Below are 27878 nucleotides of genomic sequence, written 5' to 3' on the forward strand. Positions count from 1 at the left end.
CTTTGATGGGAGTATATAAACTTCTAACTTGCACTATACAATGGTTGCCCCTGCCAGCAGCCTGTGGTGTCTAAAACCACACCTTGGTGTTAAGAGATATTAGGTTGAGGCCAGGGAGGAATACCCCATAAATCAATAGGCCCATGCCAGCTTTTCACCCTGGTGAGAAAGAGGGAGGAAAGATGTGAAAGGAGCGAGAAGAGGACTGCAACCAAGAAAACCTCAAAGGAAGCAGTTCTGTCAAAGCTAGATTTTCAGAAACTAGGAGAAACGGAGGGTTCCTCTGCCACCATGGGAAACCACACAGATGAACAAGACCAGCAGGAAATTACCATGGATAATATGGAAAAAAAGGATTTTTACCTCGGTGCTTCAAATGCCAATGTTGGGACAGGAGTCTAGAGGGACAGAGATACGTTTGACACTAAATGGATGCAAGACTATCTTGATGCCTTCGAGACAAGTTAAATGAGTTGGAGTGGCTTAAAATTACAAGTTGCGTTCAAATTAAAAGGGATTTTTTTCCCCCCCACCTCTCCATTGTAGAAACTGCTTCTGAGAACAGAGCTCAACTCTGCACTATCAAAGACTTGAAAACACAGTCTGCTCCATTTGACAGGCTGTGTTTCCCTACTGCTCACGAATCATGTCGGTTCTACTTTAACCCAGACCCAGAGGGAGAGATCTCTGCAGTCAGTGAGAACATTGCAATTTTGGGACTCAAGTCATGTGAGTATTGCATTTAAGTCTGCTCTATACCATCCTGTCTTGTCCCCAACACTTATTGTCATTTTCTGTTTTCTCTTTGGTCAGGTTTAACTAGTCTCAGACATCCCAAACTGTCAAGAGTTGATAATTTCATCTTGGATGCTTTAGAAGATGTTCTCACAAAGTCAGACAGAGAGCCACGCCGCTTTAATGCTTGATCTATAAACCTGCAATGAACTGCACTCCCAATGCCACCGTCACTCCCTGGCTGGGACCTGGTCTGACCCCGGGGGCTGGAGATGAAACTTCTCAAGCGGGTGGTAGTGGTGCTGGCGCCAGCGGAGGTCTCTGGGTGACATCCCTGCTTGGTGGCATGCTTTTACTCATGTGCACCATAGGACTGGCAGGCAACATTTACACACTCATCATTACACGCTCAGCTGCTTTGTGCCGGACAGGTTCCATGTACGTTTACATCATTAACTTGGCTCTGGCCGACCTCCTCTACCTCTCCACCATCCCCTTTGTTGTCTGCACGTACTTTGTCCACGACTGGCTGTTCGGTGAGGCGGGCTGCCGTGTCCTTCTGAGCCTCGATCTCCTCACCATGCACGCCAGCGTCTTCATTTTGGTTGCGATGAGCTTGGAACGTTACCGTGCCGTGGCCCAGCCCTTCAGCGCCCACAGATCGTCTTCTCGCAACAGACGACTCGCTGCAGGAATTATCTGGGGGCTGGCTTTCATCTTAACACTTCCCATGATGGTTATGATACAGCTCAGGGTGGGCAAGCCGACTGCACATGGCTTTGTTAAGAGAATCTGCTTCCCTACCTGGACACCGGAGGCCTTCAAGGCTTATCTCACGGTACTGTTTTTCACAAGTGTTTTACTCCCTGGATTGATCATCGTTGGATTGTATGCAGGGCTAGCAAGGCGCTACTGGACAGTGCAGGCAAGTTTAGGGGGTAGTAGCCGCTCAGCCCGGAGAAAAGGACTCAAACAAAAAGTGTTATCAATGATACTGAGTATTGTAGTAGCCTATTGGGCTTGTTTCTTACCTTTTTGGGGATGGCAGCTCGCTAAACTCTTCTCTCCAGATTCCCTCAAAGCTTTGTCCGCAGCAGCTCACAATTATGTCAATTTCTTTGTCACGTGTCTTACCTACGGGAACAGCTGCATCAATCCATTTCTTTACACTCTTCTGACTCGTAACTATAAAGATTATTTAGCTCAGAAGGGTCAGTCTGGGGGGTCAAGCAAGGCTGATCCTGGGACAGCCGTGACAACACCTCTTCAGGAACTCTGATGGATCACCGTACAGTTCGGCAAAGGACCATATTTGACTCATCAGCTCAAGAGAGACATTGTTAGACATGTTATGTTTAAACATGCTGTGTGACATTTTTTTCTTATATTTAAAACTAAAACTGGGTAGGTTCAAATCAGCCAAAAGCATTAAACGATCCTACAGTATAAGGCTGAACAAAAGGGGGGGGGGGCAGTTACTCTCCATCTTCTTGGAGGAAATAAGAGAGCCAGTGCTCCAACTGGAGCTACCCAAATATTTTCCGTCAGTAATCATTTCTTTTACCCTGAAAGATTTTGTAAAAAAGTGGGTGAAAAAAGTGGGTGAAAGTGTGTAAAGAGGTGTGATTCTCCAAAAAGAAGGTTCCTGAGAGTTTCTCTTCTTTTTTTTATTGCACAAAATGTTCTGTATGTAAGCAGAAAATCTACTACCAAGTTTAGCTAAATTAATAAACAGATTTGTCTAAGGGGGTGCAACTAAACAAACGCAAAATGGTAAAAATAGTAATAATAGAATAGAAAACTTTTCAGATACATCAACCATAACTTCATACTGTAAAGGATGAAATAATTGCCATCAATAATGTCTCATTTATAGCACAATTCCTGTTGCCCAAATGGCAGCAGCTTACAAGGCAGCTCCACCCAACTGTATACTGGTCTTAGATTTTTCTTTAAACTGAACCATATTAATCACAGGACACTTTGATAAAATAAACATATTTGGAAATACAAGATATACAGGAAACCACATTTTTTATCTTGTATATTGTACAATGACTTTTTTGTGGGCCATTCCTATCCCCATTTCTAAAATATTTTACCTTTGATTGCATTTGAATTATAACTCCTTCCTTAAATTCCTCACAGTAAAAAAGGTGTTTCCTCCTTCCCACTTATGATGTTAAAGCAGAGGTTTGAAATTGACTTATTCTGCTTATATTCGTGATTAATTGCAGTTAATAGATGATTCCTGTTTTACATTTCTAAATGTCTTCCACGTGACAGATCTTAAATGTGAGACACACGTGATGGGTATCAATGGTACATATTTAGACAGCCCAGCACATATGGAGGCAGATGGATATTGTATGGCATAATGTTGAACTCCAGCTCCTCTGAAGTAAAGCAAGAGCATCACAAGTACCACAATTTAGTTAGCTTGAAACAGATATGTGTATAGTGGTTTTATTCCTGTTTTGATTCTTATTAGTGGTTTGCAACATTAAAAAAAAAAGTGTATCTCTAAATTGGTTAAAGCTGTATTGAATGCATTTCTTAACTTGTAAATGAGGTTCCGTGTCCTCACAGGGAATGTGGTTAAATTGTGTTACATTCCTCAGTCACTCTCTACAGGGCTCTTTTGAGTCCGACTGCAAATTGTTTCTGACAGAGTGCTTCATCTAACATCTGCTAAATGCAGTCCCTTCTTTCACATTACAATGCTTTACACTTTACTGTCTGTCTCTTCCCATTTGTAATGTTTTGCTAATGATGCTCAACACTAAAGCTTGGTTCCGATTGCTTCTTTAGTCGTAATCGTTTAGAACGTTTTCAGCTTCCGTTGGCAGCTATCAAATAATCAATTTGAGCAGAGATTGTATTAATGAAATCAAACATAAGCAGGCTAGTTTACACATTTCTTTCAAAGCTTCCAGCAGATCTCTCTGTCTTTACATTTTGAATATGCGATGGCTGTTGTGTGAATTTTGTGTACATTGCAGGACAAATATCATGCAAATGTTTTTCATTATCAGAGTAATTATTAATTATCTGGAAAGCAAAAGCAAATAGTCAAGCTTTTTCCTTTGTCAGCTTTATTGATGACCTGTTAAGGCAATAGCAGTGAAATAACATGTGCTTTGGCTCCATCTTTAGGTTTTTCCCTCTCATTACAAGCAGTGCACGATTGTTTTTCAGCATAATAAAAGACCAGCGATCTGGCCTGAGCTCAGCTCCATGAAACAGACTATTTCTGCAAACAGCAAATAACGTGATGGGATTCAGATCAGAATATTACGAGAGAGGAGTTTATCCTCTACTTGAGCTTGATTCCCACAATTCTTGCATCGCCGCTGACGTCAAAGAACTTGTACTTGACTTCTCCCAGACGGTTGGGGAAGTTCATCATGCTGCCATCTGGAAGTTTGATATAAAACTGCTCGTTGTTGAAGTTGATGTAAAACTGCAGAAACAAAAAAGAGAGAAGGAAGGAATCACACAAGTTATTTTTTTGTTTAAATCATGTTTTCATGTTTAAAGATTCTGACATTTCTTTTGGTTCAGACTTTTTGCATCACATTTATCTTATTCAGTCGTCTTCTGTCAGTTATATTGAGGTCTACTATAACTGATGAGTTTCAGGCTCTCACAAACATTGTTCCGTAAGGAGAAAATAACTAAGGAGGCGTTTTAGATATGCACTGGAATTACAATACGCAAAGATCAGTTTGCTTAGTATTCAGAATTTTAGAATAAACAATGCGTGGTCTTTATGTTTCTGCAGATATTAGCTAAAATATAAGACTGTTTAAATTTAAGAGTCTGTGTTTTTACTTTCTCTTTATAGGGCCACTAAAGTAACATGTTCCTTTTTGGCATTTACCACTATAGTGTGTCCACTTTTTGCAATTGAACTTACTCTTACCTAAAAACGCTTATATCGATTCTTGTATCCAGTGTTTTTCTCATTAGTCGCAAATATTCTTTTGACAGCTGGAAATTTTGCCTCCTATACAAAGGGCTTCTTTAACCTATTTCTGTGTTAGATCTTGGGTGCTTAACATTGTTTTCACATTTTTCAGAGATAAACTTAAGTCTATGTGTCTTTTTGCTGACATTTTAAAAATGATTCCACACACACACACACACACACCTTGCATTCCTCCCCACGCACAAAGGGGAAGCTTCCCTCATGCTGTTCGTCGCCCCAGCAACCTCCTGACAAGGAATTGCAGACAATGATATTCTGGACTCCTCCGCTGTCAAAGCGAGGGTTGAAGTGCAGTGCGATGTTGTCAGAATCATGACCAATGTTGATTGCAAAGCTGTGGTGGAAGCAAAAACAGGTAAGAAGAGACCAAAGAAAAGGGAAGAAGCACATCGCCATAAATTTGTATTACACAGTGTGGCTTCCTCTTGATAAAAAGTCAACATACAACTATATATTGGAGCATATAAAGCATTACTGAGCTGGAGGAGAAGCATGTGTATACCTGTTGCAGTTGTCATCCGGCCTGACACGGATCTTAAACTCCATCCCTTCCTTGAATGTCATGTCCTTGACTTTCTGTTGGAAAAAAAAATATATCATTATTATGAAATACATGCAATTGTGCGTGTTTAATTTACTAGGGCAAACACTGAACTCATAGTTAGCAAAGATAAAAAAAAAGCATTTGTCATTGATTAAAAACTGGATCCTTTTGATGACATTTTTCTCTTCCATATAAGTAAAAATCTATTTTGTAAGAGGCGTCTATGCATTCATAAGCACTTTTATGTTCGAGTCAGTCATATGATGCCCGTTCAGCTACTATCAGCAGGATTTCTGTGAGTTACATCTATATGCTGAGACTCAGTTATGAGAAAAAGAAAGAGAAGCTCTCATCTTATCTTAGCAGTTGATGATTAACCAGGATTAAAACAATCGAACAAGGGTTGCTAAAAAGGAGGAAGCAGGAAGGTGCTGTATTTGTTCAGAGACATGGGGTCATCATGTAGATGCAGTAAAAACATAAAAGGACACCCCCACTAAACGACTCTCTCCAATACTATACAGTGCATATTGAAGAGACATCTATAAATGTACTCTAATAAGTGTGTGTATACAAGTAGAGAAAGTAAAAATGTATTTTAAAAATGTAAATGAGCAATTTTTAATTTCATGCATTTGTAATCGGGAAAGTCGCCCAGACTTTCCAGGGATGACTGTTCAGTTCTATGAAGCTGTTTATCTAGTCAATAAAGCTATAAATCCCATTCCCACTTGTACATCCTATGTCCTGGGTGCACAGTTTAAACATGAACTTCAACATTTTGTCCCCTATATCTATACCGCACCCATAGTTGCCTCACTTTATACAACCCCATTGTCAGATTAGAACTGGTTTATCATTGACTTTACAGAGAAGGTGCTGGACAATATTCAGCATTGACCTCTGTGGCGATGTTAGTTATATATTTAAAAAAAAAAAAACGGAACATTACCTGTTTCCCTCCCTTCACAGGACATGGCTTGAGTTACAACTTGTAACAGTTGAATTGCGGTACAAATATTCTATTGACTTCAATGACGATTAAACTGCATAGCAATATTTTTACTATCAAGAAGCGACATGCTAACTGTTTTTTTTTTCTTTTTTTCTTATTTTATTTTGTCAATATTCATGAAATAAAATAAACTGCAAGACACGAATGTTACATTTTGGAATCAGTATAGTTTTTTAATTGTCTCAGTGACTTTTGACATAGGCTTCCGGTATGTTTTAGTCAGATAAAAAGGAAGTGTCTGAGAATGGTTTTCTGTTCATCTTACTAGCATTACACTTGAACATTTCAAACATTTCCATATTTGCTTGAACAATAATGTACAAACACTGAATCAAATACCTATAAGATAATTGATGCTTTTTTTCTATATGCAGTTTATATAATTTTAAAGGGAGAAAATATTCAAACTTCATCGCAAATTGAAGACTAAATTAATCTGAATCGAGTTTTTGCTAGATTAAAAAAATAATAATGTCTTTTTAAAATCAATTAAACATATCCCTCAATGTTAAAAATGTGGGTTTCCACACTACTTACCATCTTGGCAGTCTTTGGTGGGTTTTCTCTCGAGTGAGAAGGTTCTGCATGCAGGTCAATTCTTTATATACTGCCTGTGACGTTAGGAGAAGGAAGGAGCCAATTATTGGGGGGAGGAGTAAAAGTGAGCAGGTATAGTGCTACTACTACTTTTCAAGTGTAAAGGGTACAAATACTTCTTTTGGTGTAAGGCACCACAATTCGTCTTTTGAGTTTGGACATCATTTTACCAGGGTTGCCAACTCTTAATATTCTGAAATTAGATGCAATTTTGTCACACGTTTAACTCACTTTGCCCAGATAATTTTCACTCCAAATAATGAAAGTGCATTGAATAAAAGCAATACCCTTTCCCTCCCACACTGCTGTTTTTTTGATTGGTCGTTCTAAACAATGGCAATTTTTACTTTTTTCTTTTTTTTTTGGCAGGAGGTTAGTAGTGGTGTACTGCTTTTAAGTATAACAATGCAAGGTTTGCATGTTAGCAGAGCCTATTCTTTGCCATATATCATAAGATCAGATGTGCTATTGATTATTGATCCAAGAATTGGAAAATTATTTGGCAGCAGCATAATTTATAGAAACAAAGAAACAAGATTGTTCTTCTAGGTTTAAACAGTAAACGGGAAATTCATTGTTCATTTAAACAACCAAGAGCTAAAAGTAATTCTGCTGTAGTGCTCCAACATCTGTATATTCATACATACTGTACTATTTGTTGTGATGTTTGTTAGTGTTTTCCGGGGACATTTAGTTTAATTATGAACTATGTAAATAATAAAATGCCTAAATAAAATGTAATTATATTGAGGCGTTCTGTACCTCTTATGTGAAGCCAAAATGTTGAAAACAAGTAACAATTTAAATACAATTCCTATGTGCTGGCGTATGGAATTAACCTGACACACTGACTTCACAAAAAAAAGAAAAAGATCATGGCTGCTCATCTGGTCAAGCTGTCACTGTATAATCAGCTTTTTATTATATGCACATGTTGGGGGAGTGGTGGAGTCGTGGTTAGAGCATGGCGCAAGTATCCGGGTGAGAATCCCACAGATTGCACCTCTGGGTCTCCGAACAAGGCCCTTAGCCCCACAATAGTCCCTGGGGGCTGCACAGTAGTACAGTAGCCCACTGTGTGAATGTGTGTTGTAGCAAGTCTACTGCTCAACCTGAATATCTCTTAGCAATGGTTCTGGAAGCCAAGAATTGTCCAAAAGCAAACAAAAGAAGCACACACACTTTATCTGTGCAAGATTTCACGTTTTAATGTGAGCTTTCGGTCAGAAAGACCTTCATCAGAGCATACAAAATAGAGAATGAGTAGAATAGGTTAAAAACAGGTCAGTCCTGCCCTGATCATTTGCAGTATGCTGTACACCTGTGTACAATCATCTGGTTAAAGTGAAGCATTCTTGGAGTGTGTATTGAAATGACAAATAAAGATTTGTTATTATTTTATATTTATTAGTATTTCATCCATTTATCCATTCAGCCATCCATTGTCTAAACCCACTTATTCATGCAGGGTTACAGGGGCAATTGGTGTCTATCTCTAGCAGTTATTGGGAGAGAGGCAGGTCACACCCAGAAAAGAACTCCAGCCCATCATAGACCAACTAAAGGCACACAGGACAAACAACCATGCACTCACACCTAAGCGCAATTTAGAGAGACAAATTAACCTAATAGGGGTGTCAGAGGAACCCGTAGTACCAGGAGAGAACCCACAAATGTACAGGGAACATGGAAGCTCCATGCAGAAAGACTCCATACAGACATCTGAACGCATAAACTGGTTGCTGCAAAGCAACATCGCCACCTTTAGTAATAAATAGATAAAATGTCAATGCAAAAACCCTGGTACTGCCTATTCATTTCGTTACATTACTATTCTGGCTTAAATATATTCATCCCAGATTTTCTACGACTTTTGGACTCACAAACGTCCCTTACAGTCAACAACCCTAATTGTCCTTAGAATTACTTTAGTAACAGTAAACGAGTGGTAGAAGTACTTGAGATCCATAAAAGAAGTGTGCTGCAACCAATAAAAGGCAATATATTTTTTATGACATGTTAATTTTTCTTAAATTTATTTCGTTGTTGTTTATTATCAATATACGCCATGCATGGGTTGTCTACGTGTCATGGACTCGTGGTTTAAGGGTGACGCCCACTCAATTGGGCGTGGCTTTTACATTATGCTGCGTTCAATGCATTTGTTTACTTGCCAGACCGTTCTTTTTAATGGTCAAAGAACAGATTAAAATCCCTATTCTCAAGATATCACTTTGCTTATTAGTTTGTTATTTTAAAGGAATTAAGTTAGCTTGAGGTTAGGAATCTTCAAGTTAATAGTTTCGTTTTTTCGTGGTTATTTTAAGATAAAGAATATGAAAGACATTTTTAGTATTTGATTTGCTTTAAAATAATTTATTTTACATTCTAAAGTGAGGATTAAAATTGAACGTATGTTATAGGCCATTCACTCGTAGATATCACCACGTATTCATACGTTTAGCATTAATTTATCAAGGCAATGCAGGTTAAAATTAGTTTTTCCGTGTTCAACAAATGCAACACAACCCATTTGTTGTATGACGTGTCGGGTTGGAGCCAATCATTTGCCTTTATTTTCATGATGGGCGAGGCAAAAGTTGTGAGCCCAGAAATCGCCAAACAGAATAAACAACAAAGTTAGCTTGACGGCTAGCTCTTATCTACTGGTATGCTACTACCGACCCACTCAGCAGTCTGTTTTTAATGCAAAAATAAAAGTAAAAAAAAAGCCTTGATACGTGTACGTTGTGTTGCGTTTGTTTGAGCATGGAATTATTCTCTCACTTCCAAGTTCGGTGTTTGGTTAGCGTTAGCTAGCTCCATACGATAGCCTAACTTTCAAGTTTTCTTCTTGCTAATGTCAAACAGTCATGTCCAGTCAGGCACGGCTTAGGAGCTATGTAAACTAATTTAATCCTGATTATTGTTTGCGCGGTTTGTCTCCAGATATGGCGTCAGCGGCGACGGAGCCAGCGACATGTCCAGTCGCAACACCACCAGAGTCCATAGTACCAGCTTGCATGTTCGCACCGGACCGGGGATGTTCCGAAGATCCAATGGGGGCAGAAGGCTTTGCGGACGGCGAAGGGACAAACGGGGAGTCTGTGGATCATCTAGACTTGAGCTACAAGGTAGGCCGCGTTTACAGGTGCATCTAAGAGGCGCTGCAGCCGAGCGGGGGGGTTGATTTCTTAAAAACAAAATAGTTTGGAGAGCAGCGATGTCAAATCAGGATGCAGCTTGAGTCAGTTGTGCAGACCTGAAGACACCTCCATGCACACGGCGTGTATCATCTGTACAAACATTAACTGTTGACGTTTTTATTTTTTCATGAATAAATACAGATGCACGTTTGGTTAAAAAAATAATAATAAAAAAATCACAATACTAAGTTGCATAATTATTTAACCTTAGCATACTGTATAGATTTTTTTTTATGTTGCACTTTTTGCCCTAACGAGGGGCAATCTCTATTCTTTTATTTATATATATATATATATATATATATATATATATATATATATATATATATATATATATATAACCTTTTGTATCCATTTAGCTTTCACTTTACTGCTGGTACGTCTTAATTTCCCCACTCTGGGTTAATAAAGGATATTTCTACTTTATGCTAAATTAAATCATGAGGAACCAAAAGGAAATTTAAAGTCATCAACACTTGAACTGTAGGCCCAAGAAGACCGAAAGGTTTTATGCGGTTTGCTGTATAGACATTTCAAATATCGTTTGTTTCGCTCTTTGTTTCTCATTTGCAGCTGGTTCTTGTGAGCCCAACAGGAGAACAGTACGATTCGTTACTACGACAACTGAGAGAGCGGATAGAAGAGGGCTGCGGAGAGACGATCTATGTGGTTGGGATGGGCTCAGGTAGTATGGATGAATTTGAAGTTTGTGTTTAAGCATGTATTTAAGCAAAAAAACAAACAAACATGTAGTTCAATGCAGACTTTTACACATCCTGTATTGATCTATGGTGTCCAAGGATTAGGTTTAGGGTTACAACCCTGAGACTTAAAAAAATATGCTGACCTTTATTTTATAGAGGTAGGAGCTTTGAACAACAGATCATTAATGGATTACAAGAATATTCACATTTAAATATCAAAGCTTATGGTGTGTAAGCACACGGGTCATTAATTTTTATACCAAAAAAAGGTCAACAAAAGTACATACTGTTTGTTGAATCATTTATGGCATGGGTGTTCCTAGTATTAATGTATTTAATGTGTAGCGGGGAAAATAACCAGCCTGCCGTTCAGTAATCAGTAAATTAATTAAATATTATCTGGTTTTAATATCTTGCCATTTGATTATGGCATCTCCCCTGACTTACTCAAATGTGGTTTTAGAAGATGTAATATGTTTTTGGGATTTATACCAATTGGCAGGTAACAGGTTTTAATCCATATGCAAACAGCACAGCCCCCATTTGAAAGTAGCAGAGTTGTCACTTTGGTCTGCTTTGCCCCCTACAATGGTTAATCCTGTTTGTTTGGTGTTTGGTTCTCATTCTGAACCCCTCTGTTCCACACACATACACGAGGGCCTTTGTTGGCAAACAGGCTTCCTTTTTTTTTTTTTTTTTTTTTTTCTGTTATAGCAGCATGCCCGACCCATGTGGCATTCTGGAGGAGGGGGGGGATGGGGGAATAGTGCATATGTAAAAGGGTGTCATTTACCAGTGCTGTGCAGGAGGACTGCCACTTGTTTAGGAAAACATATGTCGGTGTGTATGGCTCATATTCTGTCTGGATTAGCAGCTGACATGAGTAAATGTCTTCATTTCTCACTGTAAAGCAGCCTCACTTGCTTACAGTTGAACATTGTAGCTACATTAACCTTGCTCCAAGATGATACATTTCTGTCATGGGAAAATTGTCTTTTTAAGTGTATGTACTTCTTGGGTTTCTAAAAAAAAAAAGAAGAGGAAAAAAAAGCAGTAATCCTGGTTTTCTTTGACATTGTTTTAGGATAATGCATTATAATTAAGTTGTTTCAAGTTTTTTTTTTATGGTTACAGTAATTGAAGTCTTCACATTTCTTCCCTGACTACGCATAAATCTTCTCTGCCACCATGTTATTGCGCTTGTGTCTTTCAGTTGGGTTTTGCCCCTCTCTCATGCGCATGTCATTGCAAAACTTTTCTTTTGGACTGTCGGCATGACAAAAAACCCTTGAGGGGTAGCCTTCCAATAGTTCTTTGCTGAAAACGCAAAGAAAGCACCTTTAGTAAAATTATGTAGCAAATAATTGTTTATTAGGCTACATTTTTCAGACTTTGTCCTGCTGCTTAGTAAGTACTGCTCCTTCAATTTCTGTGTAGATGGAGGTGATTATGGTCTGGATGAGAAGGACATGGAAGCATCAGTGGCCACAGTGCAGTCGCTGTGTGAACAGATAGAGGCCGACCTAATCCTGCTGAGAGAGAGGACAGAAAGTGGTGGAAAGATTCGGGACTACCTCATCCGCCGGCGTGTGGGGGAGCAGGATTTCCTTGAAGTCAGGTATAAATAACGACAGATTCTTGGAACTGAATGAATAATACAAATCCGTGCCTTGTCATGCTACATCTTTGCATAATGTCGGGTTGAGTGCTTTTGTCCGGGAGCTCAGACAAAGTTTTGGAGTTGTCTAGACATTGTGAAGTTTGTTCTGATGTCATTTAAGAGTTTGTCCTCCAGTGTCATTTTTTTTCTCTCTCTCCATCCTCCACTGCTTACAAATAGCTTCTATGAAATATTCATGATTTTGACATAGTCTCCTCCCAGCACGATGGCTCCCAGCTTGAACCTCAGCTGGAGCCTTTTTTTGTGCGAAGTTCAGATGTTCTCTTTATGCTATTGTGAGTTTTATATAGTTTTCTATGTATCTCGCACAGGCCAAAAATGTTAAAGCTGCATTAAGGAGGTTGCATAAATATCTCTGTGTTGGCTTTGTGAAAGACTGGCAGTCTTGCAGTGGTGTACCAAACCTCTTACCTCCTTGTCAGCTGGGATGGGTGGAGTCATTTCATCTCAAAAACAAAATGTTAAACAACTCAAAGTAAAATGTGTGTCGTCACAAATGAAGCAGGTGAGACGAGCTGTTGGTGGTGACTTGTTTTAACTGGACATGGGGTGGTTACTGGTATCAAGGTACAACATTTCTCTGGGTTTTTATAGAGTAATGCAACACTGAAGCTACCCACTTCACCTTTCCCTGGAAAAAAAAACAAAAAAATAAATTCAGCTTTATAGGAATATTTCCAGTAGCAAAAAAAAAACAACACATAGAAAGTCATGTAATAAAGCCAGAAGTATCAACGATTACTCAGCTTTGTGGCTTCGTTAAAACTTGGTTATAACAAGTTGGCAAAACCAACCATTAAGGCAAATTTATTTATTTATTTATATTTATTTATATAGTATTTTAATTTTAATTAATTAAAATCTGTTTAGACCGATGGGATCACATTAACCAGCTTTACATGTAAATAAACTTTGTCAAGTCACAGAGTGGGCTATCAGCTGATCAGATCTGTAGCTACATAGATCAATCATTTGAACAGTGTTCTCATTCTAACATCAGCACTGCTGAAATTCATCTGAGTTGCATTTCTGTGGCGTTATTAAGACGACAAACACTCTATGAGCCCATTTGTGTGGCTTAACAGGCACAGTATGAGAGAAGACGGGGATGAGGATAAATGATGTGGGACTTTAATAAGAGACCTTCATTAAGCTCAGAGGTTTTAACCCTCTGAGCTGCACCACAGTTAAAGACAGTAAAACAGCACTGGTCATAAAATCCACAGTAAACATCTTTTTCTTACGGAGGAGGGTTTCAACGTGCAAAACATTTTAATGAGGCCAAAAACATATCAACAGTATGCCAGGAAGCTGTTTAATGACTTTATATTAGCTGGTATAAGTTCTGAATTTTATCATACCTTGACAATTTCATACTGGCCCATGTGCAGTTTCACTGCTATTACTGACTTGCTGAATATTGAGTGTTTTGTAATAAGTTTTTATTCATTTTTACTTTTTGTGTGATTATAGGTTGACCACATTTCCATCGAAGAAGCTTGACTTATGTATACACAACACTATTGATGATAAATCCTGTGGCCTGAGTGAAACTGACAGATGCATTTATTTCCTGGCTTTCCTGCTGTTAGCGCTTGTTTCATTTTGATTTAGATTTATTCTTTTTTCATCTCAGTGCCTGAGAGATAAACTATATTATTGAAGAGTTTTATTCAATTTAACTCTTATATTCTGTTATGTATGTTCAGTCACATCCTCTCATCTGTTACAGTCTTTGACTAAAGAAAACAAAAAACACCCTTCCAAATAGCAGGCTTTACTGTTGGAGAGTTTTAAAAAAAATGGAAAATAGGAATTTAATACGTCAGTAGATATTGTTCTGAGCAGAAATCTTTATTCTCTACTCCTGACTTTCTGTCTTCTCGTCTTTAGAGTTGCAGTTGTTGGTAATGTGGATGCTGGGAAGAGCACCCTGCTTGGTGTGTTGACCCATGGCGAGCTGGACAACGGCAGAGGCTTCGCCCGACAGAAGCTTTTCAGACACAAGCACGAAATGGAGAGCGGCAGGACCAGCAGTGTGGGCAATGACATCCTGGGCTTTGACCAGGAGGGACAGGTGAGCTGTGGTAGTAGGATTATCCTCATATTTGGATCATTTGCATACTTTTGCCAAATCCATCAGTCAGGTAACCTTGCCTGCAAGCTGAATTCTCGCTGTATTTGTGCGTTCACGAACACACGGGAATCCGTCTTGTATCGCACTGGCTTCAGCCTTTTGTGACTGAACCAAAAAGGGTTCGGGCCAATCCCGTTGCAGCATTATGGTTTAAGGCGGGACGTGCGTGCTGCCGACCCCACAGCCGAACCAACATAAACACGGCAGCACAGGAGGACGGACGTGTAGCGGCTGCTATCTCATCAGTTTTGTCACAATCCACTGTTGTAACGAGTTTTGCTATCCAAATAAACGCATCTTGACCAGCTTAACTTCTTGTGGGTTCCCATGGTGCCTGCTGTTTGACATTTTCATTTGATACTGTGATTGGCTAAGACCAACATTCCACTATATAGAAAGGCTCATTTTGATAAAATTAACCGCAAACACCTACAGATGTATACTAATTTTGTCCATGCCGTGACCTCCTTGGGGCGGGCGATTTTGTCGGCGTGGTGGGGCTAACGCTGCATGCAGTAGCTCCTTAAGTACTCTAGATTTTCTATCTCTGTGTTTTTTGTTCTCTACCTCAACTTTATCAAATACTGTAGAACACGTGTCAAACTTTAAGGTCCGTTGGCCGAATCCGGCCATCAAGGCACTTTATCTGGCCCTCAAGAGCCAGATAAATGTCATAAAGTAGAGACTTGTATCCTTCTAAATTGTATAAAGTAGCTAAAACTGTGCCCCCTGTGGTGAATGTTGATTTTTTTTTTTACTGTGTAGTAACAGCATCCTGCCATTAGATGTCACTTTCCCCACAACACATTAAAACAACCTAGAAATTTCCATTAACAGAAAAGGCAATGCAGAATGATGAGTTTAAAGTGTAACTTACCCCAATATTAACGTTTTACAGATAAATTGGGCCCAAGGGTGCTACTTTTGTTACTGTGCATTTTTTCTGTTTAATGTGAACTAAAATGAAATTATGAAATCAAAAGTATAATTTATACACGTGCAACGGGCCTTTTTAATGACTTTATGATGCCAATGTTGGCCCAATATTGACATGAGTGTGACACCCCTGCTGCACAGGGTGTTTTCTGATAGTTGTGTACTTTTGTTTCCTTAGGTGGTTAACAAGCCAGACAGCCACGGAGGAGGTCTAGACTGGACGAAGATCTGTGAGAAGTCCTCCAAGGTCATCACTTTTATCGACCTGGCTGGCCACGAGAAATATCTCAAAACCACTGTGTTTGGCATGACAGGCCACATGCCAGATTTCTGTATGCTTATGGTGAGTCTTGTTTTTCTATTTCATTTTAATTTTTCTGTTTCTTTTGTTATTAATAGCCAATCGCACTTTTTAAAGTGACAGCATCTTATTATTTGTTGAAGTTTTTTTCCCCCACATCTCTTCACAGGTTGGCAGTAACGCTGGCATAGTTGGCATGACTAAAGAGCATCTTGGTCTGGCATTAGCCCTGAATGTACCAGTGTTTGTAGTTGTTACGAAGATAGATATGTGTCCAGCTAACATCCTGCAAGGTAAGGAGACCTTCTTCAGCATGAATGCATAATTAAGCAAGAGACACAAATTCCTTTTATGTACTTTTTTGCTGCAGTTAGCATTTAGTTTGAACTCATTGCATATACCTTAAGCCTGCTGATGGCCTAAAAGTTATAAGCATCAGTCTTTTGCTCTTTTGGGTATTCATATCCATCCATCCATCCATTGTCTTCCGCTTATCTGAGATTGGGTCGCGGGGGAAACAGGACCAGGAGGGAAACCCCAGATATGCCAGGAAAGCCTCCAAATCAGGGGTCACCAACATGGTGCCTGTTCTGAAAACAGCACAACCATTTAAAATTTTACTTTATTACGTTACTCTTCTTGTTTATTCACACTTGCACTTATTTCGATCTAAAAATGACCATATATATAACAAAGCATGAAAATGCGTTTATTTTACATAAAGTTAAGGTGAACTCTGACTCCTCTAGTTCCAGGGGTCAGTATTGGTAGCCCTTTATATGACACAACAACCATAAAGTAGCTCTCAGTTTCAGAAAGGTTGGTGACCCCTAACCCCAAAGGGTTGCATCCAGAAAGCATCCTTGTCCGATGTTCAAACCGCCTCAACTGACTTCTTTTAATGCAGAGAAGCAGTGGCTCTACTATCGAGAAAGGACATGGATGTTTTTTTTTTTTACACATTTTTTCTTCACCAGGTTATCCATTTTGGTTTATTTCCAGTTTTTAAAAACCTGTAAGGTTATTTTCAATAACTAACATCACTCAATCTAAAGCAGTTTTTATAAGAGTTCATCTTGCTAAACCACAATATTCATCTAATACTGAAGATGATGGCCAATCGTATGAATTCTTCTAAGCTTTTGAATGATGTGGTGGCATTTGTGGTAATCAGCAGTTACAGTACAATAGTATCTGGAAATAAAACCAGTTAATCAAGCAAAACTAGGATATGTTTTAAGGTTGTTTTGGCATAATTATAGAATGTAAAGTCCTGACTCATTAGCCTCCATTCTAAGGTAAAACTTAAAATGCTTCTTTTACAATTAAAAACATGTTTCTATTATTAAACAGCTTCTATCTCCCTGACCATGCCTTTAAAATGTTTATTGCTTTAATACACATTATAAAGCATGCATGCCTGTTGTTTTTAGTTTGTGGGGTTTGTACACTTTGTAACAATACCTGTCCCGTTTATTTTTTTGATTTATTTTCTTTTTTTGTTACTTGTCTATTAACAGAGACACTAAAATTACTACAAAGGTTATTAAAGTCGCCAGGCTGCAGAAAAATTCCTGTGCTAGTCCAGAACAAGGATGACGTCGTTGTCACAGCCTCCAACTTTAGTTCAGAGAGGTAAGAGTCAAGAGCTAAAAGAAGGAGATCAGTTAAAGTTGGTTAAATGAGAGTTAATCTGAATATTTTAGAGGAGCGGATGGGTAATTATAAGGATTACTGACCAGGTATGATTAAAAACTACCATCATTGTGTTATTTACACTAAAGTTAAAAACAAAAATTACCTTTTTATTACTTTTATTTAAGCTGCTTTTGCTAGCAGCTGCTAGCAAAATATAACATTCATTGCTACAGTGATAATAATGTTATTGACAGCATTTATTTGTAGTTTTTAAGTCCTTGTTCTACAGAGGACCCTCTTGCTGTTCCTGTCTTTTTAAGTAACATAAGAATTACAAGCTGATATTAATTGGATTGTTAGGCGAGCTATCTGCTTAGGTAGCCAGCCTGCAGTCAATAATTTTAAAACAAAATGGCCCAAATAAGAGTGACTGTTGCCTCAACTTTAGTTTCCGCACCATGACTCTGTGTTTTTGTTTTTTTTTTGCAATTATATGATTTTCTAAAGGGTTAAAACTCGAAAAGATCCAAACCTTTCATTCAGCCGGCTGACTAACATTACACATGATCAGGTGGGTTAGGACTAGTGCAGCGCTGTGCTCCATGCAGGATGAAGAAAACTGCTTGGTGTGGGTAACTTAGTGCATGCATTTTGCTAACAGCTTAGCTGTTTAGCTTCCATAGGGGAAAAAAAGTCTCTTAACTGTACAATCTGCTTTTAACACTGTAGAAAACAGTTAAAAGATTTTACTTGAACAATTAAGTGAAAATGCTTTATGATCCACAACCAAGTCCTGGGCTTGAGACGGGCTTCAGTTTTGTTTTCATAAACCCTTTTAGATTTAGCCGAAATTTGCGGAAACTCACTTTAGTTACCAAATCATTACACACAGATATTCTTCAGTATCAATGCTTCTTACATCAACTGTGCTGCTGAATAATGTACAAAAGTATCTATACTTTTTTTTTTTTTTTCTGCTCTTAACCGACCTTCTCTGACATTTTTAAGGATGTGTCCTATTTTCCAAATCTCAAACGTGACGGGAGAGAACATGGACCTGCTGAAGATGTTCTTGAACCTCCTCTCCCCAAGGACCACTTTTAGCAATGACGAGCCTGCAGAGTTTCAAATAGATGACACATACTCTGTACCGGTAAGCAATTCGATGCACACTCGGCTGCTCACTCTCAGGCTTTTTTCCCTCCCCTCCTGTGAGTATTTTAAAGTTAGGAGATGATTTTCAGAAGAGGCAGCGAGGGCAGAAACGGTTCCAAACAATAAACTTGAACCAATTTAAAAACCGCAGCGAGTCAAAGTTTGACACTGTTGTTACAGGTGATTGCTGATGTCAGTTCTGATGTATACCACCCACAGTGTCATGTAGAAAAACAAATTAAGCTCTGAATTGCACGAATGGACTCGGTGTCAATATCTTTAGCCCTTGAAGTGCATGTGCCTGTCGCAGCAGTGACATAGAGGTCAGAGTAATTTGACAGGCCCAGCCAGGCTGCACGCTTGTTCCTCACTTTCTTTGTCTACTATGGGCATGAAAGCTAAGATGGGCACTCTGGAAATGAAATACAGATGTTATCTTACACGCTGATGGAAAATATTCCATACAAAATTGCAGTTTCCACACTAACATTAACTGTATGAAAAAAATCCCGGTGTTGGCTTTCTTTGCAGAAAAGAGTGCTTCCCAATGAGTAAAGCTTGCTACATACTCCACGAGAACCGAGAATTTATTTTTTTTGTTGTCAGGGCAAGAACCTGAAAAAAAAAAGGTTGTTTTGGGTTTGCCCATTTGTACTTCACAAGAAACTCAGCTGCTGAAGTCCCACCCACTATAGTGCATGTCACACCCACTTTAAAGCTTTATTTGCAATTGATGAAGAGGCAGGCTAGGGGGACATAGAGAGGGAGCCTGGCATAGGGCAGGTGGAGAGATAAAAGTAGAGGAGCAGACAGAAATAATGGCTCACAGTGTCCCCTGGCACTACTTGGAAAGACTGCGAACACCAGGGGTGTGCGATGCTTTGGGGGTGGGACTGCCCCGCTTGGATAATTTATAGGGGGATTGCTGCAAGTGAGTGGAAGTGGGATCTTACCGTATATTTCGGACTCTAAATCGCTCCGGAATATGAGTCGCATTAGTCAAAAAAAATTTGCCATAAAGAGGAAAAACTATAAGTCGCATTTGTTTAGAAATTTGTTTCACAAAATCGAAGACTATAAACTGACATTTAATCTGGTAGGGCAACGTGTTCAATTACAATAACATTCACAACAAACTGAATAACATGGAAGATACCTTTTTGAAGTGTAACTGGGTAAATGAGCCAAAAAAAAAGCCAACACTTCCAACCGGCAAGGTTCCCGCCAGCACATACCTCTTGAACGTGCATCAGAAAAGTTGTAAACCGCTCAGACAACATAAGCTAATGCTAGCTGTTATTATGTTCGCGGTCAGCCCAGTGATGGGGTTTTGTCACGGTTTGGGACCCTGTTCGAGCTGTACCACGCAACGCTGTGCTGCGTGAATGCATTCATTTTTAAGTGGTACAGGAGCAGCATATTCTTTTCACAAGCCTAGAGCACCTTTTGCAGCTATAGAAGGTAATGTTTACCCCTTGGGTTATGTTGGTCCGTATGAATGAACATGTTTAACATGTTTTATTTGATATATACGTCACATCTGACTATAAGTCGCATGATCAGCCAAACTATGAAAAAAACGTGCAACCTATAGTCAGATGTGACGTATATATCAAATAAAACATGTTAAAATGTTAATGCGGTAAATTACCAGCACCGCCAACAGTGTTGAGTTCAACAGATGCATGAGACATATCTGCTTTTCCGACCTAAACACAGACATCTCAGTTCTGTCCAATCACAGTACACTAGTCGGACAACCCGTGACAACTGGTGTCAAAAACAAGCAGTGAAACCCCCCAAAAGACGGGGCTGTAAGAACAAAATGACGTTCGCAAATGTGTTGTTTCTCTTGGAGTATGTAGCAGGCTTAATAAACAATGAAAGAAGTGGATTTGATCTTATATTGTGGTGTAATAATTGATATACCTCCCTACACAAACATGATACTGAGATGTATTCATATTTCTTAGTAAAACTAGGACTTCACCATTTTTAACTATTACAAATAAAGGTTTGATGAAATTGTAGACATAACAAAATAATCCAAGGTTTACTAGTCCATGTACTGCAATATGTTTGTCTGTTTTCAAGCTGTTCCTAAAGGTGACAAAGCCTTGAAAATGCTATTATTTGTGTTTTCACCTGTGAAATAAAGTTTCAGAAATCGAAAACTGTACATTCACAGATTTCTGCTCAGGGCAAATCATTGTTGAGACTTAGTAAATAAAAGACGATGCTACATAGTCTTCTAGTTTAGCATTGATTGTTAGCGGCAAAGCAAACACCAACCTTTGGATGGTAGCAGTTTACAGTAAGCCGGTGGCAGTGTTTGTACAGCAACAACTAGATCTAGTCCTGATCTGATGTTGATCTTCTTTGGCAGGGCGTGGGTACTGTAGTTTCTGGTACCACACTACGTGGATTAATACGACTCAACGACACGTTACTCTTAGGCCCAGACCCACTTGGCATCTTCATCCCCATCGCTGTGAAGTCCATCCATCGCAAAAGGATGCCTGTTAAAGAAGTTCATGGTGGACAGACAGCATCCTTTGCGCTAAAAAAGGTTTGTAGGGGAATGTTTTCTACTTTATCGAGGATAATTTATAAAATATAAATTCTGATTAAGTAGTTAAAAAAAAAACATTTTGAAACAGTTCTTTCTTAAATCGGGTTTTGAAATTCTGAGAGTAAAGGTTTGGCTCTTTTTTTTTCTAATTCTTTACCAAAAATCAGTCTTTTCTCTTCGTTCATTGCTTTAGATAAAAAGGTCATCAATAAGGAAAGGAATGGTGATGGTTTCTCCAAAGCTAATGCCTCAGGCTACCTGGGAATTTGAGGCTGAAATTTTGGTGCTTCACCATCCAACAACAATATCTCCGAGATACCAGGCCATGGGTTAGTCAAAGTGTTGTAGACACATCCCTTTTCCCTCATGTGAAACTTACTACTCTGACTAAATCTGTTATTCTTTTTCCAACCCTTAGTCCACTGTGGCAGCATCAGGCAGACTGCCACTATCCTGACTATGAACAAAGACTGCCTAAGGACAGGGGACAAGGCTTCAGTCCATTTTCGCTTCATCAAGACACCCGAGTATCTACATTGTGATCAGAAGCTTGTATTCAGGGAAGGTCGTACCAAAGCCGTAGGCACCATTACAAAGGTACTGGGCCTTGTTATTTAAGTTTAGTTCTCGCCTGTAAATGAAGTACAGCTTATTATGATTGATTTATTTATTTGTGGGTTTAGCAAATGGAACTAACCAACCATGTTCACAATTGTAGCTTCTCCAATCAGTGAGCACACAAGCTGCTAAATGCCAGCAATTAAAGTCTCTGGCCAGTAAGAAGCCCTCTAAAGAGGGAACCACAGGAAATGAGGATGCTGGATCAACAGCACGATCACAAAGTCCAACAACATTGGTGAGTCATCAGTCCCTAGCGTCAGCACCATACTGTTATGGAAAATTGTGACCTGAATAAGTGAGAAATCTACCTAAGCTTACATTTACCAGTAAGAAAGTTAGTAAGAAAGTTGGACTTTGTCCATATCTGTCTGCTAATTTCTTGTGCTTTCCTCTTTTTTTTCTACACTTTCTTCCCTCCCATAATCCTGGGTTGGCACGCATGTTTTATCTTAACCTTCTTTTGTCATCATTCTCTATTTCTTCCCTAACATATACATACACATACCACCCTATCATTATTGTGCTTTTTATATCCCCTCATTTCTGCCATTCGTAATCATCTGTGCTTTTACTGCCTCATTTTCCCGCTCTTATCATCTTCACTGTCTTGACATGCTCCGTTAGACAGTGACAGAGGAGGAGGCTCTTTGTAAAGATGACAACAAAGAAAACAAGGTAAAGAGGAGGGCGGGCTCCAAAGACAGCAACTCGATGTGGTACTGGCCAGGTACAAAAAGAGACGAGAAAGTGAACAAATTAGCACAGACGCTGCATCAGGCTGTATTTCAATGATATCGAAGACCTCGCGGGTGAGGGCAGGATAGTATTTTTCTCAAAATATCCTTTTAGAGAAGCAGCAGCAATCTTTGCAGCTATCTGTGGTTCTGTGTTCAGTTATTTGCTTATGGGGTTCAACTGAAATGTTGAAAAATTGTGTTAAAAGTAATAAGAAATGCATTAAAAAAAATAGGGAGTTGTGAAACACAGACCTTTCATAATTACTAAAGTTGGCTTAAATAGAAGGTTCCAAATAATCCTTAATTAATAGCCATTTGGGAACCCTAAGAGCCAAAGTATTCCTGCTGTCTGATCCAAACATTTTAATGGCTGGTATTAAGCAGTTTTTTAGTAGCTGAGATGCTACTAACTGACCAAAATGTCCCTGTTTATTTAATGCAAACATTGGCTTGCTAGTGTTTGTCACCCAGGCTTTATATATAATTATTTAGGTTGATATTTTTGAGTATCTAACATCGGCCCAATGAGCATACATACTACCAAAGGGGCACATCTTTAAGCAACAATGTGTGGCTGTGTCAGTGTTGATAGTTAAAGTGTGAGAGAGGTGACAGTACACCCTTGTGTCAATCAAACAGCCTACAGACCCCAGAGGAGAGTCATCCTGTCTCTGTGTTGCTGGATTATTAGTGAGCCTTCAGTCTGCTGTAGCTTAGTGAGTAATAAGTTTTGACTGACAACGGGTCCCAGAGCAAGTAGCTTTGTCTTTATCTGCACCAAGAAATCTCTTTGAGAGACGGTGTCAAATCAGGTCTCATGCACACGTTGCACATATATATCAGCTAGCACATACCAACTGTTTGCTACACCGCCCACGCAGTCTCTCAAGTAGAGAAATCTTTTTCCATGGGCAGATCCCTTGCTTGTGAAGTGGATGGCCGCAGAGTGCGTGCAAGAGGTTGTTTTCCTAACGCACCCTTGCCTTTTTGGATGCAGACAGTCGTGCACGTTATCTCGTTCATGCAGCATTAGCTGCCCACGCACAGAAACAGTTGGAGAGAAACTTGATGTCAGAGAGCTTGGTTGCTCTTGACTCGAGTTGATGTGGCTGGTTCTTGTAAGGGAAGCAAATTGTTCAAGAACAAGGTTTTCAATATCAGTAAATTGGAAATTCCTACAGTATGATAACCTTGAGTGAAAATACCACAGTCACCCGTATGGACACAGAATTTCAAAGCAAAAACGTGTTTTGATCCGATTCCAAGCTGAAAATGATGCTAAAATAGTATATTGAGTAATACAGTATAATTTTACATAGCAATAAAAAATTAGATACATTTCACATAGACATTTGAAAAGATGTATAATAACACACCCAGACAATGAACCGTTTTTTTTTTTTTTGTCATCTAACAACTAAATTGGCTAATTTAGAGATTATTAAAGGTACATAATGCATGTTTTGAAGCTAAATATTATTTATTTTCTTGCTCTGACAATTGCCCGAAGTGTAAAATGGGTTTTCCTCTATATACCACAGTTGCCTCTATCGGCTGGATTAGTCAGTTCACGAGAGAGTGATTCGGCTCGACTTCTCTCGGTGCGTGGTTGTGGCTTCGTTGTCTAGTCTCCATTAATCCATTAGCGAGAGTACATGGGCCAACATCAACATTTCTAGCTTTCTTACCTCAGAAGACATCACGCCTCTAGAGGAAAGGCCTGTGCAGTCGCAGAGAGAGATTCTTTTCCTCCTCTCCCATGCACGAGCGCAACGCTGGTGTCATTTCAGCTTGTCGCCAGACGGAGCAGACGTCTGCACAAATCCTAGAACTTATGCTCCTTTTAATTTGAGTTCTACGGAGCCCGGCGGGTAAAAGAAATGACTAAACTGTGCTTTCAGTTTCTGTAATCCATGTGCACGGTTTGATAAACTGTACGCTTGGTTTTGCAATCCGTTCGCGCGGATCACTCAGGGACATCTGTCGAGAGCTCGGACGCATGGCAGACACCTGTGTCGTTTTAAACGTCTCGTCTCAGCGTGAAATAAATAGTCATGTTACAAGCTGTGAGGTGTGCTGATTAAAACAGGGAAGTGCTTTAACTATGTGACGTGTCAGTGGGTTAAAAAAAAACAAACTAAGCAGGTGGAAATCTGTGCTAACGCTCTACTAAACTGTGCGCTCGGTTTTGCAATAAGTATACCTGCAAAGGTGTGGGCCGTGCGTCCAAACTCTTGACAGATTTCACTGAGTAATCTGCACGCATGGATTGCAAAACAAAGTGCACAATTTATCAAACCGTGAACACGGTTTCATAAACTGGGAGCACAGTTTAATAATTCATGTGTACAGTTTACTAAAGCGTGTGGCACAGATTTTCACTTGCTTAGTTTGTTTTACCCACTGACACTGGCTGGTCTCTGTAGATTACAGAACATACAATACATCTAAAAAAGTAGGTGTTTGGTTTGCAAATGACCAAAAAGAAGCATAACCCAAAATGCTTCCAGTGTGATCCTTGTAGTGGAATCTACATAAGCCAACATTAGCAAGTTACACATTGACGGCCCCTGGACTTTAAACGGCTTTTATACATTTTCTAGGGTTAATTCTATTCGTGTCAAAAGTATTCCAATTTTAATAATGCTTTAACCTTTTTTGGTTAAAGACGAACCTAAGGTCACAGCTTCCCACAAATGCATTTTCCCATTAAAACCAACCAGCTTTATGCGATTTCTCTTAACATCAAGCCTGGTGTTGATGTCTGTCTGCAGCTGAAATCAGGAGGAGGAGGAGGAGGAGGAGGAGGAGGAGGCGGCCGCCGAAGAGGTGGTCAGAGACATCGAGGGAAAGGTCAAAATGCTGCACCCCTGTCTTCAGCAATGCCCACAGGAGCCACAGGTTCATCCTAGAGGCTCAAGATATGCTGCACCATCCTCCTCATCATCAGCCCTTTGCTGGTTATCTAAAAAAAAAAAAAAAACATTGGCCCTTCATCTCCTGCTTTTTCAATACAAGGTGTAACTCTCCATGGACTGTTGAAGGTCGCACTAAGTTAAAAACATGTTTGTGGATTGCATTGGATAACGCCCCATTTTAATAGATGCATTCAGAGATGTTCATCATGTTTGTTGTCAGAACTTCCACGGATGCATCACTTGCTTTGCCCAACCTTCAGTCTGCAAAACAGTTTCCCCCCGCTCACTGGCCAAGGTTGCTCACTTTTACCTGCCCTCTTTGTTCCCTTTGAATGGAACCAAGTTACCATCTTGGTTCCGTTCAAAGGGAACCAAGCAAATTTGAGCAGGTATATTTTTCGTTGTTCCGAAGTTCTTTAAAGTTTGTTGTAGAGCCCTGACAGTAAGTGCTCAATACGTGTAGGTGCTTTGTTAGTTTGCCCTTTCTACTATCATGGATGGTAGCTGTTTTCAAGGACCCCTGCTGAAAATGTACTGTGTGAGAAGATTGTGTTGATTTTGGCAATGTTTTGGAAATTGAATAGCAAGCACCTGAATGCTAGATAATTTTAGCTTTTTTTGAATTTGATACCACAAAACGAAAAGAAGTTGGTCTTTTGAAAAAAAAAAAAATCTTGCTGAGGTTTGATCATGTTTTGTACTGAAGTATTTTGACCCTCTTTTGGAGTCCTTGTAGCTCACCTAAATTCTTTTTTTATTATTTTTAAAGAAATAGTTGCAAACCGTCTTTTGCTTGTCCATTTGATGTGGGAACTAGAGCACATTTTGTTTAATACCGATCTATGATGATAATGCATAGGTCCAAAGGTCTCACTGTGATGATGCAACAACTTGCATCAAATGCCAAGGAAGAACATATTTGAGTCACCAAATTGTAGCTGCTCGTTTTAATTTTGTATTCCACACAAATGAGCAAGAAGCAGCCGTTTTCTGACTTTGGGAATGGGATTTTAAATGCTGACATACATGGTTCAGTATTTTTCTTCAATAAACAAATACACCGGTAGGCTTATTCCCTTTCTATAATTCAGATTTCATACATGAATGTACAAACCCCTTTTTTTAAATAGAAAAACACAGTTTACTGGTTAATGATGACAGCGTTTTTTTTGTCAACAAATGTCACAAACATACAGCAAAAGCAACACATATAGCTATTTTTTTTTCTGCAATTTGTTTAAAAAAAGCAAATGTTATACAGCCAGAACATTTTACAAGTAGACTATATTTGACTGGAGATTGCAGGTGGTGTGGGAGGATAAAAAAGGAGCAACTTAATTTAATTGGTGCCAATTTGTTATGTTAATCCTTTTCAATAAATTTGCTGGAGATAAATGACTTGGTTTCATTTTATTGAATTATGTGCTTTAAACTTTTAATTGTAAATGCAAACAATATTTACATTCTTAACAATTAACAGAATAATTTTAGATGTTCACCAGTCAAGAGAATGAAGAACTAAAAAAAACATTACATTGATGTGGGTGAATTGTTATTGGTTTTACTTTTATTAGCATTATAACTGATTACTATAAAAACACCTAAAGCAAAGCTGAACCTGTTTATAACTGATTATCTTATGACCTTGAAGCACATATTAGAGATCCTTGAAGAGGCTATGCATCATCAAAAGATTTAGATTTCATAAATATTTAGTCCACCTGGGATTCAGGCTCTACTATCAACAAGTTAATGTTTTGTCTTACTTGTTTTGTGTGAAATTAGGAAGCTGAGAAGTTCATAACTCACTGCTGGTAATTAATACGATTGTGGGCATACGTCAAACATGCCCACCTTTTCCCCTAATGTGCTTCCTGTGCATAAACCATAATTATGTAACAATAGTTTCCTGATTCCATAAACACAACCTAATCAGGGGCAATGGAGAATACATATGACGTTGCAACCCTAGCAGGAACTCTTTGCCGTTTCAGTAAGAGAGTGTCCTGCAAGTACCAGCACATTAACTTGCTGAGAGGTTCGCTACAGAACTGTGATCCCTCCAGTGCAGCGCTCGCTTGGGATAGGCAGTAGGTGGTTGCAAGGGCATCGGTGCGCAAAGTAAAGTAAAATAAACATAAAAATCCTGAATGACTCCAGAAAACTGGTGCAAATTTACGTTATCCAGTGAATCGTTCAGCTAATTATTTGGGACACCTGGAAGATTACTTGTCTGAAGATAAACAGGTGGGGTCTACTTGTCCAGGGGTAAAAGTAATGAATCCTGGAACAATTTTTGATTGGACTTGCTTTTCATACAAGAAAGGTATCTTAGAATTTTTCCTGAGAATGTTGCATTAAATGGAGCGGAGAAAAAAAAAAAAAAAAAA

At 39.1% G+C, this 27878-nt stretch overlaps 3 protein-coding genes across 5 annotated transcripts; 2 read left to right on the plus strand and 1 right to left on the minus strand.

Moving 5' to 3' along the window:
• Positions 1–183: 183 nt before the first annotated feature.
• On the plus strand, positions 184–2337 carry LOC105937059 (urotensin-2 receptor). The gene is made up of 2 exons (XM_036137344.1): positions 184–729; positions 814–2337. The coding sequence occupies exon 2, from the start codon at positions 941–943 to the stop codon at positions 2012–2014; it is 1074 nt and encodes a 357-aa protein (XP_035993237.1). The 5' UTR covers positions 184–729; positions 814–940; the 3' UTR covers positions 2015–2337.
• Positions 2338–3807: 1470 nt separating this feature from the next.
• Positions 3808–6959, minus strand: lgals2b (lectin, galactoside-binding, soluble, 2b). Its single transcript, XM_036137345.1, has 4 exons — positions 6823–6959; positions 5229–5302; positions 4889–5060; positions 3808–4198 (listed from the first exon to the last, which is right to left on the minus strand). The coding sequence occupies exons 1-4, from the start codon at positions 6823–6825 to the stop codon at positions 4052–4054; spliced, it is 396 nt and encodes a 131-aa protein (XP_035993238.1). The 5' UTR covers positions 6826–6959; the 3' UTR covers positions 3808–4051.
• Positions 6960–9443: 2484 nt separating this feature from the next.
• Positions 9444–26886, plus strand: gtpbp1l (GTP binding protein 1, like). Of its 3 annotated transcripts, none has more exons than XM_036137340.1 (14): positions 9444–9551; positions 9832–10016; positions 10662–10773; positions 12230–12410; positions 14367–14550; positions 15725–15889; positions 16017–16140; positions 17368–17482; positions 18494–18638; positions 21027–21209; positions 21406–21541; positions 21631–21809; positions 21931–22068; positions 22458–23972. In XM_036137340.1, exons 2-14 carry the CDS (start codon positions 9834–9836, stop codon positions 22623–22625), a joined length of 2013 nt encoding a protein of 670 aa, XP_035993233.1. In that variant the 5' UTR covers positions 9444–9551; positions 9832–9833; the 3' UTR covers positions 22626–23972. The 3 variants fall into 3 exon arrangements, with proteins under 3 accessions (XP_035993233.1, XP_035993234.1, XP_035993236.1); XM_036137341.1 differs by having other exon boundaries at positions 9532–9625; XM_036137343.1 differs by lacking the exons at positions 9444–9551; positions 22458–23972 and adding an exon at positions 25345–26886 and having other exon boundaries at positions 9834–10016.
• Positions 26887–27878: the final 992 nt, after the last annotated feature.

This window comes from Fundulus heteroclitus, chromosome 5 (assembly GCF_011125445.2).
Source record: "Fundulus heteroclitus isolate FHET01 chromosome 5, MU-UCD_Fhet_4.1, whole genome shotgun sequence".
Classification (NCBI taxonomy): Eukaryota; Metazoa; Chordata; class Actinopteri; order Cyprinodontiformes; family Fundulidae; genus Fundulus; species Fundulus heteroclitus.